The sequence below is a fragment of the Bufo bufo genome, chromosome 11 (assembly GCF_905171765.1).
Source record: "Bufo bufo chromosome 11, aBufBuf1.1, whole genome shotgun sequence".
NCBI lineage: Eukaryota > Metazoa > Chordata > Amphibia > Anura > Bufonidae > Bufo > Bufo bufo.
Window position 1 is genome coordinate 11432004 of NC_053399.1, and position 20568 is coordinate 11452571.

General features: G+C 46.1%; 2 protein-coding genes across 6 annotated transcripts in view; one reads left to right on the forward strand and one right to left on the reverse strand.

Annotated features, from left to right (window-relative positions):
• The window catches only part of SOCS4 (suppressor of cytokine signaling 4), a 49761-nt gene extending 43685 nt beyond the window's left edge, over positions 1–6076 (reverse strand). Inside the window, exons 1-3 of one of the 3 annotated variants that reach the window (XM_040411523.1) lie at positions 5997–6076; positions 5733–5809; positions 5465–5620 (exon numbers count right to left, since the gene is read on the reverse strand). The gene's annotated coding sequence lies outside the window, so the exon portion shown is untranslated. Of the gene's footprint in view, positions 1–5464; positions 5644–5732; positions 5810–5996 lie in introns of all 3 variants that reach the window. The other 2 variants (XM_040411524.1, XM_040411522.1) reach the window with 2 other exon arrangements.
• The window catches only part of WDHD1 (WD repeat and HMG-box DNA binding protein 1), a 153218-nt gene that overhangs the window by 63097 nt on the left and 69553 nt on the right, over positions 1–20568 (forward strand). For 2 of the 3 annotated variants that reach the window (XM_040411516.1, XM_040411515.1), the window contains exons 9-12: positions 8950–9029; positions 10076–10187; positions 11068–11219; positions 20119–20230. In XM_040411516.1, the coding sequence (XP_040267450.1) occupies positions 8950–9029; positions 10076–10187; positions 11068–11219; positions 20119–20230 (456 nt within the window). Of the gene's footprint in view, positions 1–6180; positions 6251–8949; positions 9030–10075; positions 10188–11067; positions 11220–20118; positions 20231–20568 lie in introns of those variants that run through there. The other variant, XM_040411517.1, reaches the window with a different exon arrangement.

Here is a 20568-nt window from a genome sequence, read left to right on the forward strand (position 1 = left end):
GAGTCACGCATATATGCGTCATCTCGCGATGGGCGAGATTTCCTGTGAACGCGCGCACACAGGCGCGCGCGCTCACAGGAACGGAAGGTAAGAGAGTTGATCTCCAGCCTGCCAGCGGCGATCGTTCGCTGGCAGGCTGGAGATGTGTTTTTTTTAACCCCTAACAGGTATATTAGACGCTGTTTTGATAACAGCGTCTAATATACCTGCTACCTGGTCCTCTGGTGGTCCCATTTGTTTGGATCGACCACCAGAGGACACAGGTAGCTCAGTAAAGTCCCACCAAGCACCACTACACTACACTACACCCCCCCCCCCGTCACTTATTAACCCCTTATTAGCCCCTGATCACCCCATATAGACTCCCTGATCACCCCCCTGTCATTGATCACCCCCCTGTCATTGATTACCCCCCTGTAAAGCTCCATTCAGATGTCCGCATGATTTTTACGGATCCACTGATAGATGGATCAGATCCGCAAAACGCATCCGGACGTCTGAATGAAGCCTTACAGGGGCGTGATCAATGACTGTGGTTATCACCCCATATAGACTCCCTGATCACCCCCCCTGTCATTGATTACACCCCTGTCATTGATCAACCCCCTGTAAAGCTCCATTCAGACGTCCGCATGATTTTTACGGATGCACTGATAGATGGATCCGATCCTCAAAACGCATCCGGACGTCTGAATGAAGCCTTACAGGGGCATGATCAATGACTGTGGTGATCACCCCATATAGACTCCCTGATCACCCCCCTGTAAAGCTCCATTCAGATGTCCTCATGATTTTTACGGATGCACTGATAGATGGATCCGATCCTCAAAACGCATCCGGACGTCTGAATGAAGCCTTACAGGGGCATGATCAATGACTGTGGTGATCACCCCATATAGACTCCCTGATCACCCCCCTGTAAAGCTCCATTCAGATGTCCTCATGATTTTTACGGATGCACTGATAGATGGATCCGATCCGCAAAACGCATCCGGACGTCTGAATGAAGCCTTACAGGGGCATGATCAATGACTGTGGTGATCACCCCATATAGACTCCCTGATCACCCCCCTGTAAAGCTCCATTCAGATGTCCGCATGATTTTTACGGATGCACTGATAGATGGATCCGATCCTCAAAACGCATCCGGACGTCTGAATGAAGCCTTACAGGGGCATGATCAATGACTGTGGTGATCACCCCATATAGACTCCCTGATCACCCCCCTGTCATTGATCACCCCCCTGTAAAGCTCCATTCAGATGTCCGCATGATTTTTACGGATGCACTGATAGATGGATCCGATCCGCAAAACGCATCCGGACGTCTGAATGAAGCCTTACAGGGGCATGATCAATGACTGTGGTGATCACCCCATATAGACTCCCTGATCACCCCCCTGTCATTGATCACCCCCCTGTAAAGCTCCATTCAGATGTCCGCATGATTTTTACGGATGCACTGATAGATGGATCCGATCCGCAAAACGCATCCGGACGTCTGAATGAAGCCTTACAGGGGCATGATCAATGACTGTGGTGATCACCCCATATAGACTCCCTGATCACCCCCCTGTCATTGATTACCCCCCTGTAAAGCTCCATTCAGATGTCCGCATGATTTTTACGGATGCACTGATAGATGGATCGGATCCGCAAAATGCATACGGACGTCTGAATGAAGCCTTACAGGGGCGTGATCAATGACTGTGGTGATCACCCCATATAGACTCCCTGATCACCCCCCTGTCATTGATCAACCCCCCTGTCATTGATCAACCCCCCTGTCATTGATCACCCCCCCTGTCATTGATCACCCCCCTGTCATTGATCCCCCCCCCCTCTGTAAGGCTCCATTCAGATATTTTTTTGGCCCAAGTTAGCAGAATTTTTTTTTTTTTTTCTTACAAAGTCTCATATTCCACTAACTTGTGTCAAAAAATAAAATCTCACATGAACTCACCATACCCCTCACGGAATCCAAATGCGTAAAATTTTTTAGACATTTATATTCCAGACTTCTTCTCACGCTTTAGGGCCCCTAGAATGCCAGGGCAGTATAAATACCCCACATGTGACCCCATTTCGGAAAGAAGACACCCCCAGGTATTCCGTGAGGGGCATATTGAGTCCATGAAAGATTGAATTTTTTGTCCCAAGTTAGCGGAACGGGAGACTTTGTGAGAAAAAAATTAAAAATATCAATTTCCGCTAACTTGTGCCAAAAAAAAAAAATTTCTATGAACTCGCCATGCCCCTCATTGAATACCTTGGGGTGTCTTCTTTCCAAAATGGGGTCACATGTGGGGTATTTATACTGCTCTGGCATTCTAGGGGCCCCAAAGCGTGAGAAGAAGTCTGGTATCCAAATGTCTAAAAATGCCCTCCTAAAAGGAATTTGGGCACCTTTGCGCATCTAGGCTGCAAAAAAGTGTCACACATCTGGTATCGCCGTACTCAGGAGAATTTGGGCAATGTGTTTTGGGGTGTCATTTTACATATACCCATGCTGGGTGAGAGAAATATCTTGGTCAAATGCCAACTTTGTATAAAAAAATGGGAAAAGTTGTCTTTTGCCAAGATATTTCTCTCACCCAGCATGGGTATATGTAAAATGACACCCCAAAACACATTCCCCAACTTCTCCTGAATACGGCGATACCACATGTGTGACACTTTTTTGCAGCCTAGGTGGGCAAAGGGGCCCATATTCCAAAGAGCACCTTTAGGATTTCACAGGTCATTTACCTACTTACCACACATTAGGGCCCCTGGAAAATGCCAGGGCAGTATAACTACCCCACAAGTGACCCCATTTTGGAAAGAAGACACCCCAAGGTATTCCGTGAGGGGCATGGCGAGTTCCTAGAATTTTTTATTTTTTGTCACAAGTTAGTGGAAAATGCTTATTTTTTTTTTTATTTTTTTTTTCATACAAAGTCTCATATTCCACTAACTTGTGACAAAAAATAAAAAGTTCCATGAACTCACTATGCCCATCAGCGAATACCTTGGGGTCTCTTCTTTCCAAAATGGGGTCACTTGTGGGGTAGTTATACTGCCCTGGCATTCTAGGGGCCCAAATGTGTGGTAAGGAGTTTGAAATCAAATTCTGTAAAAAATGACCTGTGAAATCCGAAAGGTGCTCTTTTGAATATGGGCCCCTTTGCCCACCTAGGCTGCAAAAAAGTGTCACACATCTGGTATCTCCGTAATCGGGAGAAGTTGGGGAATGTGTTTTGGGGTGTCATTTTACATATACCCATGCTGGGTGAGAGAAATATCTTGGCAAAAGACAACTTTTCCCATTTTTTTATACAAAGTTGGCATTTGACCAAGATATTTATCTCACCCAGCATGGGTATATGTAAAAAGACACCCCAAAACACATTCCTCAACTTCTCCTGAATACAGAGATACCAGATGTGTGACACTTTTTTGCAGCCTAGGTGGGCAAAGGGGCCCACATTCCAAAGAGCACCTTTCGGATTTCACAGGTCATTTACCTACTTACCACACATTTGGGCCCCTAGAATGCCAGGGCAGTATAACTACCCCACAAGTGACCCCATTTTGGAAAGAAGAGACCCCAAGGTATTCGCTGATGGGCATAGTGAGTTCATGGAAGTTTTTATTTTTTGTCACAAGTTTGTGGAATATGAGACTTTGTATGAAAAAAAAAATAAAAAAAAAAATCATCATTTTCCACTAACTTGTGACAAAAAATAAAAAATTCTAGGAACTCGCCATGCCCCTCACGGAATACCTTGGGGTGTCTTCTTTCCAAAATGGGGTCACTTGTGGGGTAGTTATACTGCCCTGGTATTCTAGGGGCCCAAATGTGTGGTAAGGAGTTTGAAATCAAATTCAGGAAAAAATGAGGAGTGAAATCCGAAAGGTGCTCTTTGGAATATGGGCCCCTTTGCCCACCTAGGCTGCAAAAAAGTGTCACACATCTGGTATCCCCGTACTCAGGAGAAGTTGAGGAATGTGTTTTGGGGTGTCTTTTTACATATACCCATGCTGGGTGAGATAAATATCTTGGTCAAATGACAACTTTGTATAAAAAAATGGGAAAAGTTGTCTTTTGCCAAGATATTTCTCTCACCCAGCATGGGTATATATAAAATGACACCCCAAAACACATTCCCCACCTTCTCCTGAGTACGGAGATACCAGATGTGTGACACTTTTTTGCAGCCTAGGTGGGCAAAGGGGCCCATATTCCAAAGAGCACCTTTCGGATTTCACAGGTCATTTTTTACAGAATTTGATTTCAAACTCCTTACCACACATTTGGGCCCCTAGAATGCCAGGGCAGTATAACTACCCCACAAGTGACCCCATTTTGGAAAGAAGAGACCCCAAGGTATTCGCTGATGGGCATAGTGAGTTCATAGAACTTTTTATTTTTTGTCACAAGTTAGTGGAAAATGAGACTTTGTAAGAAAAAAAAAAAAAAAAAAAAAATCATAATTTTCCGCTAACTTGTGACAAAAAATAAAAAGTTCTATGAACTCACTATGCCCATCAGCGAATACCTTAGGGTGTGTACTTTCAGAAATGGGGTCATTTGTGGGGTGTTTGTACTGTCTGGGCATTGTAGAACCTCAGGAAACATGACAGGTGCTCAGAAAGTCAGAGCTGCTTCAAAAAGCGGAAATTCACATTTTTGTACCATAGTTTGTAAACGCTATAACTTTTACCCAAACCATTTTTTTTTTACCCAAACATTTTTTTTTTATCAAAGACATGTAGAACTATAAATTTAGAGCAAAATTTCTATATGGATGTCGTTTTTTTTTGCAAAATTTTACTACTGAAAGTGAAAAATGTCATTTTTTTGCAAAAAAATCGTTAAATTTCGATTAATAACAAAAAAAGTAAAAATGTCAGCAGCAATGAAATACCACCAAATGAAAGCTCTATTAGTGAGAAGAAAAGGAGGTAAAATTCATTTGGGTGGTAAGTTGCATGACCGAGCAATAAACGGTGAAAGTAGTGTAGGTCAGAAGTGTAAAAAGTGGCCTGGTCTTTCAGGGTGTTTAAGCACTGGGGGCTGAGGTGGTTAAATGGGTAGAATTAAAGGGGTGGTTCAGCATTAAAAAAAAAACATGTCTGTTTTCTTCCTGAAACAGCGCCACACCTGTCCAAAGGTTGTGCCTGGTGCTGCATCTCAGCTCCACTGAAGTGAATGGGGCTTAGCTGCAATACCATACATAACCTATGGACAGGTGTGGTGCTGTTTTTGGCAGAAAACAGCCATGTTTTTGTAATCCTGGACATCCCCTTTAAACACTCGGCCCCCAGTACAGAACCAATACCGGGCTGCGTATAATACCGCTGTCCTCATATGTGTCAGACGGGCCTCAGGCTCCAGAACTGGGGTACAGCCGCACTCCTTAGATTTAAACACTGCACAGATCAATGGGCACGCGATATTTAAGGGAATAACTTACTTTTACCTGCAAAATTGCGGGGTCATCGGCCGGCGTGTGGGCGGGGCTTTGGCCGGGTGCATCGGCTTCAACTGCCGATTGGCTGTTTTAAAGGGCCACAGCCTCTTCTTCTTGCCCATGGCGTCACATCCATCAGTCACGTGGCCTAGGTGTAGCCCAGTCCTACTGAAGGGAATGGAATTGAGCTGCAATACCAAGCACAGCCACTATACAATGTGTGGCACTGTGACTAGCTTACAATGAAGAAACCCAGTTATGTTGTACACCTTCTCACCCAATGGCTGCAGGATCAGACTACGCTGGGTTTGTTTGTTGTCTGTTACCATGGAGACGTATAGGTCGGCACTGTACCTGTAGACAACCATTGGTACAAGATACAATTGTAGACAACCCAAAAACGTACATTCATTTACATAATGTGCTGACCCAAAACAGACCTAGTCTTACTCCACAGACCATGAAGAAGACTATTTTGGAGTCAAAACTAAGACAATCTAGAATAATCTGGGAGGAAAGCGACAGAAATCGCACAACAGACCCTTATGGAAGTCTCTAAATGAAAGTGTCCAGCTACAAAATGGTTAACAGCCTCACATGACACTATCGCTGTGAAAAACCTCGCGGTGATCAGGGGGGGGCGTGGTTTCTGAAAGCGAGGTTCGGAACGCTCAGTAAGGGGGAACTCGTGGAACGCATTTCCGGTTCCGTCTCCCTGTCACAGAGGTTCCCGCCAACAAATGAAAATTCATCCGCGAAAGTTGAAAACGCGGAGAGAGGAGCCGCGGACGACCGGTACGTGTGACCTATGGCTGTATTTCATTTTTTTTTGTTATGTTATGCCCTAGTTCACCATCGTCTCTCCTTCACTGCGGTCTTTCTATCGCAGGGTGTTTTTTTTTATTGTGAAGAGACTTTATAGAAAAGTGTAGCATTATATTATCTTTTCATATATTTCCAATCTTGAGGTGATTCTAATGAAATTGTATACATTTAATGCATTTTAAGACTTTATAAAGATTTTGAAGGTAGAAAACTAGTGGATAATATGGGGGGGGGGGGCATGTATCAACACTAGCGTAAAGGTGTAGTTGCCCATAGCAACCAATGAGGGGGGCTGTATCGACACTAGCTTAAAGCGGTAGTTGCTCATAGCAACCAATGAGGTCACTGCTTTGTTTCCTAAGTGCCTTAGGAAAATGACAGATGGCTTCTGATTGGTTGCTATGAGCAACTACTTAAAGGGGTTGTTTACTGCTTAGGTACCTTGTCCACAGACCCCACCCAACGTGGCTGAACCCACGGTGGTAATCCTACTTGCCTGATTCCTGCCATTGGGTTGCGCCTCGGCAGGTCTTAGGCCTCCCTGTGTCAACATCTGGTTTGATGCGGGTCATGTGACTGCTGCAGTCAGTTATTGGCTGCAGCGGTGACATGTGACTCTTCATCGAGGCAGGCTGTCAAACTGGATGTTGACATGGATGGAGCCGGACCCCGTCATACCTCAGATCAGACGTTCAAAAAAATAAATAAACTTGCCTCTCTTGTGCCGTTCACTCGCAGCTCCCTGGTCTTCTTCCGGCCCGGGCTGCACCATGACGTCACACAGACGCGCACTATGACTATGGCCTGACGCTGACAAGAAGACCAGGGAGGGTGAAGTAGAGCCAGCCCTTCCTTCAGTGCGCCTCCTGCATGCTGATCACCGCTTCCATAATGCAATCGGTCGTTAGCAGACGCTACCACTTCTTCCCACATTTTTTTGGGGGGAAAGTGCGTCTTAGGCCTCATGCACACGACCGTTGTTTTATTCTGTGTCCGTTGTTCCGTTTTTCGTGATTTTTCTGCGGACCCATTGACTTTCAATGGGTCCGTTGAAAACTCGGCTAATGCACCGCTTGTCGTCCGTGATCCGTGGTTCCAGTCCGTCAAAAAAATATAACCTGTCCTATTTTTTTCACGGAAAACGCTTTGCGGACCCATTCAAGTAAAAGTATGCGGAGGCACACAAGATTGTCATTCGCGTCCGTTTTTTTCCTATCATTTGCATGGCAAACTTGACTTAGACTTTTTTTAACTTTCCTTTATGTCTGGTGGTCCTCCAAAAATAAAGGATGACACATTTTGCGGAACGGAACACAACAACTGTCGTGTGCATGAGGCCTTAGGCCGAGTTCACACGAACGTGTGTGACCCGTGTCTGTGCTGCGGGCCGCAATGCACGATCGCCGGCCGTAGGTCAGCCGCATCGGATCGCGGACCCATTCACTTTAATGGGTCCGCGATCCGCCCGTTCCGCTAAAAGATAGGACATGTTCTATCTTTTTGCGGAACGGAAGTACGGGACGTAACCCCACGGAAGCTCTCCGTAGTGCTTCCGAGGGGTCCCGTCCCGTGCGGCTGTTCCGCGATTCCGGATTTGCGGACCCATTGAAGTGAATGGGTCAGCATCCGTGATGCGGAATGCACACGGAACTGTGGCCGTGTATTGCGGCCCGCGATTTGCGGGCCGCAATACGGCCACGGATCACACACGTTTGTGTGAACTAGGCCTTATAGTCTGAAAAATATGGTGTAACTGTATACCAATCTGCTCAGCTCCTGCTGCTCTATAACATGCTGCCTGCAGTTTACGTTGCCTTTTCATGGTGACTGGTTCCCTTTGTGTGAATATACTCTTACTCTACCCTGGTCCTCCAGCCTGGTTGTGTGGGCATCAGGTGCAGGGCTCGTCACAGTGCACTTATTTGTAGAACGCTCTGCTACTGCGTCTTCATCATCTGGATGTAAATAATGTAGGCTTCCATTCACTTGCAGCAAGCAGGTCTTAAAAAATCTTGTGGAAATGATGGCCAACATAGATTAGAAAATTAATTGTGCGATGAGTAACCTTTATTCAATAAAACAAGAAATCCCTCTCGGAGGCTCGCCTGCGGCTTTCAGTGCAGTTTGTTAGCATAAGTCAGGTGATTGTCTGACCCTGATAGGGCGTCCTTAGGTTGGGTGTCTAATCCCAGAACATATCAGATCCTTCTTCACCATAGTGCAGTCTCAATAGACTTGCCTCCAAAAAATACGGCCAGCCTTACAGCTGCATGCCTGTAAGGCCATTTCAGACGAGCGCGTGCGGTCCGTGAAATGCACTCGGCTGACCTGAACTCAATGCCTCATAGTAATTTATGATGCTGTGAGTTCCAGACCGTGGGTCTGCTGTTCCCATTCATCAGCATCATTTGAGCAGAGTACAGTAGACCCGCAGTTAGGTGATAACCCACGGGATCTATGATGCAGTGGGTTCAGGTCGGCCATGTGCGGTCAGTCTGGGAAATGTGTGCGTCGCATGAGAGCGTGTTTCACGGACTGCACACGCTCGTCTGAAACCCGGCCTGGGGCTTGTTACAGTGCTTTGTGCTTGTGTTGCACTTATTTACTTCTACATGCGACTATTTCTGTTGTATTTTGTACACAACTGATATTTTACGCTTGTCTTGTAGACCATGCCTGCCGAGAAGAAGCCCATGCGTTATGCGCATCTCGAAGGTCACACAGATGTTTGTTTTAATGAGACTGGAAGGTAAAGATCCTTAAATAAGTTCTAGTTTCATGTTGGGTGAGTACACACGTGGCGGATTTGCTGCAGTTTGCAGGCAGCAAATCCGCAGAGTATTACGGTTGAAGCAAAGTGGATGAGGTTTTAACAAATCTCATCCACCCTGCAGAAATTAACATGCATTGCGGATTCTATGTCTGTAGCATATCGCTTCTTTCTGTAGGTTTTCGCCACGGATTTCGCCCTACACAATGCATAGACTGACGTCTGCTGCAAATGCAACAATTCACCTGCAAAATCTTCGGTGGATTTCCTTGACACCCCCTATGGACGTAGTCCATTCACTTCAATGAGGAGTAGTTACACTCTGTCTTGCTCCTTCCCATTGAAGTGAATGGAACAGCTGAGTTGTAATTACACTGCTCACTGCTGTGATGTCGACAGCAAGCAGGTAAACGGTGAAGAGAATGCAGAGCTTGTACAAGCAATGCGAAGTGAATGGAACAGCTGAGTTGTAATTACACTGCTCACTGCTGTGATGTCGACAGCAAGCAGGTAAACGGTGAAGAGAATGCAGAGCTTGTACAAGCAATGCTTTCTCTTCAAACAGTTGATCGACGGGTGTGCCTGGAGTCAGACCCCAACAGATCTGATATTGATGGCCGTCAAGATAGGAAACCAGCCAACGGCTTTAAGACCCCTTTACATGGGGCAATTGGGTCAGTTATTGGGATAAACTTTCCTAGGTGAGATAAGTAATGATTTTGTATTGGTTATATTTAGAGATGGGCAAATCGGTTAATCTCATCAAAAGGAGGTCTTAACCTGCGAGGGGCTGCCTCCACTAGCTGCTCATGCACAGTCACTGCTTCTGCAGCAGTGGGGACAGCCTGTCACGGTGAAGAACTCTTGTTAATGAGGGGAACCTATTTGCTCATCACTAGTTATAATCCTTTTGGAGGCGATGTTTCTTGTAGACTGTCAGCCTGTTGTAGTAGATTCTTCAGTGGGATAGGAAATGTGGCATCTGGATGACTGCTGGTGGTAACATTCGTATGCATTTTTCTCAGCTGTCTGGTGACCTGTGGCAGTGATGGAGACATTCGGATCTGGGAAAATATAGAAGATGATGACCCCAAGTCCATCAATGTTGGAGAAAAGGCGTATTCATTTGCTTTAAAAGTAAGCACACTTTAGTTTATTACCCTTACTTCCAACTTTACCACCTTTTACAGTTGTTGATGGGGCTTTAAAAATGGCTCCCACTTGGGAGAGGAGAAGGTGCAGAAGAGTGGCACTTGAGAGCATATTTAAACTCTCAAGTGCCACTGTCAATAGCGACCGCAGCCTCCAAATAGTTAGACAGAGAGAGGGGTCACCCTCCTTGGATTGGACTCACTGCAGTGAAATTACTTTGTTCTGATAGGCTGCTGGGTTCTGCTGTGAAGGCTCCCAGGCCTGCCTAACAAACTGCTTGATTAGGCATCCCTGCAGCAATCCTCTAATTTCCCGGTTTAGCGTATACAAAAAACGTATACGTAAACAGGTGCTTTAGATGGATGACATACAGTGGCTTCCGTCACCATGGTGTTCCATTGCTTTAAAAAAAAAAAAAGTATGCATTAACTGTACTTTTTTTGCTGTTTACTACACTTTTGCATTCTTTTTTATCCACAACATATATATATATTAAATGTAGTGCAAAAACATGATGTGAACCCGGCCTAAACTGTATGGGGGTGGGGTGAAAGGTCGTTATGTTACATGTTGACTTAAAAGATCTGATCAACTGACAGAAGAGTGTTTGAGATATTCACTGCATAAATTGATCTGTGGTGCAGATTTGAAATGTATAGCATGTCAGTTTATGCTGCGCTTTTACCCTTTGCAATTTTCAGAGTGAAATCCCTGACAAATCAACATGTAACACATATGGCGTGCCATGCAGTCAGAGGTCCCTTAGCCCATATAATATAATGATATACATTTTTATTGTATTTAGAAGGGCTAGTTTCAGATTTTCTGCATTTTTCTTGTCTGTTTTGATCTTTCCTCCCCCCAGAATGGAAAAGTGGTCACTGCATCTTCCAATAATGCAGTTCAGATGCACACGTTTCCGGATGGAGACCCGGATGGAATTCTGACACGCTTCACCACCAATGCTAATCACGTGGTCTTTAATTCTGACGGCACTAAAATTGCAGCAGGTTCAGGGTAAGGGGCATTAAGTTATACACATAGATTCTGTTTTAACTGCTGTCACTATTACCGGTACCTTTTTGTATGGTAAAAGTGCAGCTCTGATAATAGACCATTATAGTGCGGGATTAGGCGCAATAATCAAATTTTTGTCCTTAACATAAAATCTTTCTCATTCATTACATTGGGAGACACAGCACTGTGTGTATATGCCCAGCTGACACTAGAAGGAAAACAGTATTGGCTCTGTCCTGGTGTGCTATACTTTCTCCAGAGGCACTAGGCTTATAAGTTAGTAACAAAAGCAAGAGGAGAAAGGTGAAAAAGAAACAAAGAACCATGAGCAGTCACCCGAAAGGGAGGTTCTAGGCTCTTAGCCAGGTAGGCTTTGTTAATGGCCGCCCGACCCCCAACGGGAGATGGATGAGTCTCTAATACGCTAGCATTGAACCTCAAGAATGACTAAAAGGGAGTCTGAGTAATAGAAGGGTTCAGTCTGCGACAGGTTTTGATTGCCTGGACAGAATCAAGGCAGTGAGGTGACCGCTTTTGGGAATGAGAGGGGTTAGGACAAAATGAGGGAAGGATGATTTCTTCATTAATAAGAAAGGAGGAAACCACCTTGGGAAGAAACAAAGGGACAGAACATACCATGCCCTGCAGGGCCAGTCTAGAGCCACCAAGATGGGCGAAACCCCATATAGCTTAAGCTGTTTGGGTACACGAGACAGAAATGGAAGGGGATGAATGAGATACTGAAGTGCAAACTGGGTCCAGGGGACCACTAGGCATCTACAGCCAGTGTTTGAGGGTCTGGAGATCTAGCGACATAAGCCAGAAGCTTGTGTTTCAATTGGGAGGCAAATGGATCCATGTTTGGGGACCTCAACTGTGGCAAAGCTGAAGAAAAATGTCTGAATGAAGTGACCGCTCTCCAGGGTCTAGTTGCTGAGAAAGTCGGACAATCCTTTAAAGAGGACCTTTCACTAGAATAAAAAATGTAAACTAAGCATACAGACATGGAGAGCGGCGCCCAGGGATCTCCCTGCACTTACTAATATCCCTGGGCGCCGCTCCGTTCTCCCGGTATAGGCTCCGGTATCTTCATATGTTCGGCTCAACTGGGTGGAGCCTGCCGGCTACTCCTTCTCCCAGGCTGTAGCGCTGGCCAATCGCAGCGCTCAGCTCATAGCCTGAGAGAAAAAAAAAAACCTCAGGCTATGAGCTGAGCGCTGCGATTGGCCAGCGCTACAGCCTGGGAGAAGGAGACGCCGGCAGGCTCCACCCAGTTGAGCCGAACATATGAAGATACTGGAGCCTATACCGGGAGAACGGAGCAGAGCCCAGGGATAACAGTAAGTGCAGGGAGATCCCTGGGCGCCGCTCTCCATGTCTGTATGCTTAGTTTACATTTTTTATTTTAGTGAAAGGTCCTCTTTAACTACCCTTGGAATATGCACAGCGGAAAGGATAGGAACATTTTTTCTCTGCCCGCCGCAGGGTGCGGGAGGCTTCCCGCAGAGCTGCTGCATTCCTGGTATCCCCTAGTTTGTTCAGATAAGCCACTGCTGTTGAGTTGTCTGTCTGAATCCTGAAAGGATTACCTCAGAGGTGAGACATACGAAGAAGAGCCAAGAATATGACTCTCAACTTCAGGATGTTGACTTGTATGGGAGCTCCACAGCTGATCCTGGACTGTGACAGAGCCGAAGATCGTGCCCAACCGGAGGGGCTGGCGTCAGTGGAGGTCATCTGCCAGAGAACGGAAAGGAAGCATTTGTTGAGGGGGAATGACCTGGGCGGGCAGCCACCAGAGAAGGTCTTGGTTGACTCGAAGGGAAGGATAAGTGGGTGATCTAGGGCAAATAGGGACGTGTTCTACTGGACAAGGATTGGCAGCTGCAGGGAGCGAGTGTGGAATTGTGCATACTGGATGGCCATGGAGGAGACCATCCTGCCCAGGACTCTCATTCAAACACGAATAGAAATAGGAGATGGACTGCAAAGGGCAAGGCACCCCAGACTGGGGAGAGGAAATTTTGTCCTGCGGAATGAAAACCTTCCCGGGGCGGGTGTCGAAGTTCAAGCAGAAATTTCATTCATTTTGCTGGGGACCAGCGAGGATTTGTCATAGTTCACAACCCACCCCAAAATGGAGAGAGGTTCCAGGGTAATGTGAACGCTGGCAAGGTTGTCCTACTTGGATGGGGCCTTCACTGAGCTTTTCTCCAGGTATAAGATCATGGCAACACCAGTGGCACGGAGGAGCACCATGAGCGGTGCCATGATCTTGGTGAAGACCTTTGGAGTGGAGGTCAATCTGAGAAGGAAGAGACGCGAACTAGAAATGAAGAGAATCTATCACAAAGTGGAAGTAATGCTGATGGGTGTTGGCAATAGGAATGTGGAGATAAGAGTCACGGATGTTGAGGGACTATAGAAATTCGCCCATCTCCAGGGATGCCACCTACAACGTCATGGATTCCTTAAGAAAATGGCGGACCCTGACAAAGCGACCTTCAAAGCGACTTCAAGAGATTGTAGTAGAACCCTTTGAAACGATCAACCCTTTAGAACAAAGGGAGTGAATGACTTGAAGTAAAGCTGATTCGCGGGATGGAAACAGGTGGCGAAGATAGGAGCCATCATGCGGAGGAGGATTTGGCTGGAAGGGGCTTGGAGCAGTCGTGACAGGAAGGCTTGACTTTGAAAGATAGAACAAAATCTCTGGAAACAAGCCACAAAACAAGTATTGGGGGGCCTCCAAGATGAGCCCTTCCAAGTGCTTATCAAAAAGTTTCCTGCCCATGAAGGGGAGAACAATAAGCGCCTTCTTGGATGCCGCGTCAGCCACCCAAGAACAGAGCCATACTGCGCTACAAATTGCAATAGAATTAGCCAAGACCCTGCCCGCTCGGTGAGCAAGTCCAGGGAGACATCTTAAGAGTTTTCCAGGAAGGCTGGAGAAGTTGAGACGCAAGAAGGGAGAGATCTTGCTGATCAGCGCTAGCGGGCAATCTTTAAAGATGCTGTTTGGCCCACATGACACAGGCTTTAGCTACCCTGGAAGCATCAAATGTGGGGTTGATCCAGCTGCTACAAAAGCATGATTGAGCAGGGAATCAATCTTTTAGTCCAAAGGGTCAGAGAGAGGGGAGACATCAGCCAGAGGAAGGAAAGTAGCATTAGATAAGTGAGCCACCTGAGGAGAGATGGACCCTTAAGAGATGGAAAAGGTGAAGAGAAACTGTGAACGATTAGAGGACAGAAGGCGCCTATCAGGGTGACGCCACTCCTTAACCAGGATTACATGGTTTGGGAAAACCAGAGCAGAGCGCCTGGAGCTTGTAAAAAGACCATTTGTTCTGAGACAGTCAGCCGTCTTGAATTTGAAGAGTGTCTCTGCCTTGATGAAATCCTGCATGGCCGTAGATAGTCTTGTCAGGCGGAAAGTACCATAGGGGAGATGACTTCGCCAGCAGTAGTTCTCTTCTGGGAGGGACCAGAGGACGTTGAGGAGGAGCAGAACCTACCATGGTAGACCCTAGGCTACTTATGGGACCTGCTTCTGGACTGGGAGCATTCCTTATCAGGGCGGTGGGGGGAACTCAGAGGACTCCATCATGGATTGGGAGAGTTAAGAAAGGTTGCCTATGGCCAGGCAGAGAGGACACAGATTCAGAGGAAACAGACTTGGGTAGGAGAGGGCTCCCATCCTTAACTGGGATGAGTACAGGATGCATGTGCAGATGTGGGGACAAGCTGGCAATTTTTTATTACAGCGGGCACAAATATGTAGCGACCCCAGGGTGAGCCTGTGGTCTATAGAAGAGGACATAAAGGCAGCAGAAGGAGCCTGAAGGAGAAAAAAATCAGCCAGAAGGCCAGCCTACCATAGCCCAGATGCTGTGTCCTCAATAGAGGTGCTGCAGCAGCTGCAGATGAGGTAGAGAATCTTCACAGGAGGTGCTGTGCCCAGGAGTTGAATACTGCAGGAGCAAGCAAGAATGGAGTCTGGGGAAAGGAGCCAGTAGAAGACTCCTACCGCAGAACCTGCGCTTGTAAAGGATTGAGAGGTAAGGCGACGACTCCCAGAGACCAATGGAGATGGGGAAGACGCCAAGGAAAAAGCCTGAAGCTTGTGATTCAGGCGAAAGCCCAAAAGGTCCATGTCCAGAAAGCCCCACTGGTGGAACAGCTCACCGGTGAGGCTAGCTTAGAGTGTGATTACCTGCTAAAGAAGAGGCAGAACGGACATCCCTTGGGTGAGTAAGCCCCAGTGGACTTTGAGGGAAGGAAGAATTTGCTGATTGGGTGGGAGGCAAGAGGATGGGAGAGGAAATTTGTGGGGAACTGGGCATATGGAAGTGCTTTGAAGGAAGAGATCGTGACCAGAACTTTCATGCAAAAATGAATGGAATAAGGGAAGGATCTGCAAAAGACTGGACTGGAAATATGAAATTTTGGTTTCTGGAAGCAGAAGTGAGTGTAGAATATCCTGCATACCTGAACCAGTGAAGAAAATCCAGGGTGACCCGGAGACTGACCAGGTTATTCTCCTGGGAAGTGGCCTTCACCAATAGATCCTTCAGATAAGGGATCACAGCAACTCCCCTAGACCGAATGATCACCATGACAGCTGCCTCCTAGAAGGCTTCAGGCTGGACGTCTGAAATCAGGGGCGACAATATTTCTTGTCCTGGAGGGAACCTCTGTAAAGGGTCTGCTGATGAAGGGGGTTGCCTGGAGTGGCTCCCCCTCTTCTGTAGAGTCAGAAATAAGTTCTTCACAAAATTTTGCTACCAGAGAACAAAAGGGCAGTGATCACTTTCTTGCACTTGCATCACCTGCCCAGGAACTGAGCCATATAGTGCAGTGAATGGTGAAAGACTTGGCCGCAGCCTTGCCAGTGTGGCAAGTGGATTCCAAGGCGTGCGTATGTAAAATACATGAAAAGTGGGGGTATATGCTCTCTATAGGGATCTTCCTGGAAGAAGGACATGAATCCAAGGAAAATGGGGGTATCCCAGATGACTAGCCTAACAGACTCTGAGGCTGTGGCTGATGAGAAGAAGGGGATCCTAGGATGTTGGGCAGGAGAAAGATTACCAAGGAGAAGGCAAAATGACTCCTTCCCCTGCAAAGCCAGGAACGTCCCTCCTGACCACTAGTCAGAAGATGAATGACCCCTAGAAGTGCCCGGTAAACCATGGAAGGGTAAGCACGAAGAACGGCCTCTTCCCGGGTCTTGGGACAGAAGTAAACAGTGCCACTAGAGATGCCACAAGCACTGACTGGGAGCAAGAGTCCGCCATAGGCTAGCAGAGGGGCAGTAACAACCTTGAAGGGAGAGAAGGCAGTTCTCAGAATAGCCCCAGAAGCCAGGGAAGGAGCGGATGTGGTGTGTCCTTCTCCCAGCCGAGTCTCGGGACTATAGTAGGAGCCAAGGCTGGGAGAGGTGGGGACAAGAGAAGGGAACTCAGGGGTCCTCTAGGAGATGGGGTGGCAAGAGTGCTGATGGAGGGAGGAACCTGACAGGGGCCTAGGGAGAGCACAGTTACCCAGGGATGGAGGTCAAACAATAAACTTACCTTCCAGCGTCCTCAGGCTCTGCAGGGTCACCCCCTTGGTGACCTCGCCCAGTGCGTGGATACTGGAATTTTGGCTGCTGATGTAGTGAAAGAGGGACTGGGTGACATAAGCGTCCGCAGGGGATGCTGCCAAAGTGGCCACTCAGGATAAAGACCTGCCTGTCACAGGGAATACAGTAAAAATTACAAAAGCAGAAAGACCTGATATCTGCTTCCTACGTAAATTAGTCTAGGCATTCACATGACTGTAGGCCGTCCATGCCTGTATAGTGGACCGCAAACAGTGGTTCCCCAATATACGGGCACCAGCCGTGTGAATCACGGATGCGGACCCGTTGACTTAAATGGGTCTGCAATTTTCAAGATGCGTGTCCTATCTTTTGCCTTTAGGCCTCTTTTATTTTATTTTTATTTTTTTCTCGTTCTGTTTTCTGCGCACCATATACAGAACCATTTCAATGGTTCAGCAAAAAAAAAAAACGTAAGGTACTCCGTATGCCTTCCGATTCCGTTTTTCCGTTCAAAGATAGAACATGTCCTATCAGGGGCCAGCTGTTCAGTTTCGCAAAAAACTGAATGCACACGGACGTAACCAGTTGGGGGATTGTACCTGCACAGACCGACTCTATCCAATCAGTGCTGCTATGTTCAGACTGTGCAGGTACACCCCCCCAACTGCTTACCACCCCTCTGTACCCTTACTGAAGGCTAATAGCAATTCATTCATAACTTCTAGTAGCAATAATAAAGGAACGGCACAACATAGAGCCATAAGAATAGAGGCTCCAGAATTGTTATTACATGGGGAATGCATGAAGCTATTAAAACAGGCCGGTCAGGAGTGGTGACAGGTCCTCTTTAAAACTGAGCCTGTGTCCAAAATGTCATTAATTTCTGAAATATATTGCATAGCGATGCTTCGGGTCCTAGGAGAATACAGCAGGCTGCTCTCCCAGTGCATAGATATGAGCAGCACAGCTGCTCTCCCAGTGCTGGTAATCTGTTATGCATTACATTTTTTAAAAATGATTGTGTGTACTCCTGCACTATATCTGTGTTTCTGTATTATTGGCGGTATGCTGAACATGCATGCTGTTGCATTATACATTTTCTTTTCATGTATTTACCGGTCATTATAAAGTACATATTCTTCAGCGCTGTACAGCGACTGCACTCAGTCCCTGTCGTAAGAAAGGAATTCACACAGTCACTAGGGCCAATTAGAGTCCGACGACAACTGTCACACAACAAGAAAGATGCGCTAAATTTCAAGTATAGAATTTCAATGGTGTCGCTATGGGACATACATATATTTAAAATACGTTAAATCAAATGCTGCACGACTTTCTTGTCGTGACACGTATAGCTAGAGTCAGTCCCTTATGCCTCATTTACACGTCAGTGTTCGGTCAGTGATTTCCATCAGTGATTTTGAGTCAAAACCAGGTGTGGCTCTAATCCCTTTCACACGGGCGTTGCGGGTAAGGGCTGCATAGGATGCGGGTGTGTTTAGGGAAAATCGTTGCGTTCTTCAGTTTTTTCCGTGCGAGTGCAATGCGTTTTGCACGCGCATGATAAAAAACAAAATGTTTAGTACCCAGACCCAAACCCTGACTTCTTCACTGAAGTTTGGTGTTCTTTAGAATTTATTATTTTCCATTATAACATGGTTATAATGCAAAATAATAGCACTAGTGAGACCTCATTTGGAGTATTGTGCGCAGTACTGGAGACCATATCTCCAGAAGGATATCGATACTTTGGAGAGAGTTCAGAGAAGAGCTACTAAACTGGTCCATGGATTGCAGGATAAAACTTACTAGGAAAGATTAAAGGACCTTAACATGTATAGCTTGGAAGAAAGACGAGACAGAGGGGAGATGAGAGAAACTGCTAAATACATAAAGGGAATCAACAAGGTAAAAGAGGAGAGAATATTTAAAAGAAGAAAAACTGCTACAAGAGGACATAGTTGTAAATTAGAGGGGCAAAGGTTTAAAAGTAATATCAGGAAGTATTACTTTACTGAGAGAGTAGTGGATGCATGGAATAGCCTTCCTGCAGATGTGGTAGCTGCAAATACAGTGAAGGAGTTTAAGCATGCATGGGATAGGCATATGGCTATCCTTCATATAAGATAGGGCCAGGGGCTATCCATAGGATTCAGATATATTGGGCAGACTAGATGGGCCAAACGGTTCTTATCTGCCGACACATTCTATGCTTCTATTCTTTAATACAGAATGCTAAGTCAAATGTCAATTGAGGGTAAAAAAGATAATAAAAACATAACTCCCCTCCTCCACTTGATCGCGCAGCCCGGGTCCTCTTCATTCAGCAGGACCTGCGCTGATGTCACCGCGCTCACCACGTGGTGAGCGCGATGACATCAGCGAAGGTCCTTCAAGAAGAACAAAGTAGAGGATCCCAACCGTGCGATCAAGTGGATGGGGTGAGTAATGTTTTTATTTTATTTTTTTAACCCTCAATTGACATTTGACTTTGCATTCTGTATTAAAGAATGCTATTATTTTCCATTATAAACATGTTATAAGGGAAAATAATAAAGTAAACGGGGTCCCGGGTCGCTCATTCCTCATCTCCTTAGCAACCATCCGTGAAAATCGCATGCGCACTTGCTTCCGGATGCTTGCGATTTTCACGCAGCCCCATTAATTTCTATGGGGCCTGCGTTGCGTGAAAAACGCAGAATATAGAACATGCTGCGATCTTTCACGCAATGCACAAGTGATGCGTGAAAAACGTCGCTCATGTGCACAGCCCCATTGAAATGAATGGGTCAGGATTCAGTGCGGGTGCAATGCGTTCACCTCGCGCATTGCACCCGCGCGGAATACTCGCCCGTGTGAAAGGGGCCTAATACTGTTTCTGTTTTTGGCTCACAATCCCTGATGGAAATCACTGACGTGTGAATGAGGCTTTAACCTAGCTGTGTTTGGAGCCTGGAAAATAGTCAATGCCATCAGAGGGAGAATATAATACTTACTATGTTCTCCCTGACTTGATTTTGCTAGGTAACTGACCAAAAAACGTTGTCTTGCGTTACTTGCTAGTCTAATAGTAAAGTCAGACATTTCTAAAAGAAACTGTAAAAAAATCGATATAAGGAGAAATAATCGTGCATTTCTGCAGTGCGCACTGGGTCCTCTATATGTGTATGTCCTCCTTCTATCCAAGGATAGGAGTGTGGGAGTCGAAGCTTGTGCCCTTTTTAAATCATTCGTGTATAGCGCTGGTTAGAAAATTTGCTTTACGCTGTGAATAATTAACTGTAGGTTAATGATTTTCTGTTTTTATTGTAGCGATTTCTTGGTAAAAGTTGTGCAGGTGGATGACAGTAGTGTACAGAAGACTCTGCGTGGACACAGCGCTCCTGTATTGAGCGTTGCATTTGATCCCAAGGATGAGTATTTGGTGTGTGTTCTTGAATTGTTCCATACGCTAACATCTACAACACATTGAAATGTCCCTTAGGGCTGGCTGAGAGTTGTAGTTTCACAGCAGCTCAAGAGCTACAGGTTGCGTATTACTTACTTATATTCCCTGAACGTAGGTGACAGGCTGTGAAAATAATCCATTTACAGTGATCCCTCAAGATACAACAGCCTCAGGATACAATATTTTCAACATATCGTAAAACCTGTATTACACAGGCCTATTGACAAAGCGATTGAATTCTTCCCTCCTGGCAATCGCTTGCTAGCTAGCGGAGGAGACCACTGCTATTACATGCAGCGATGTCCTCTGCAGCA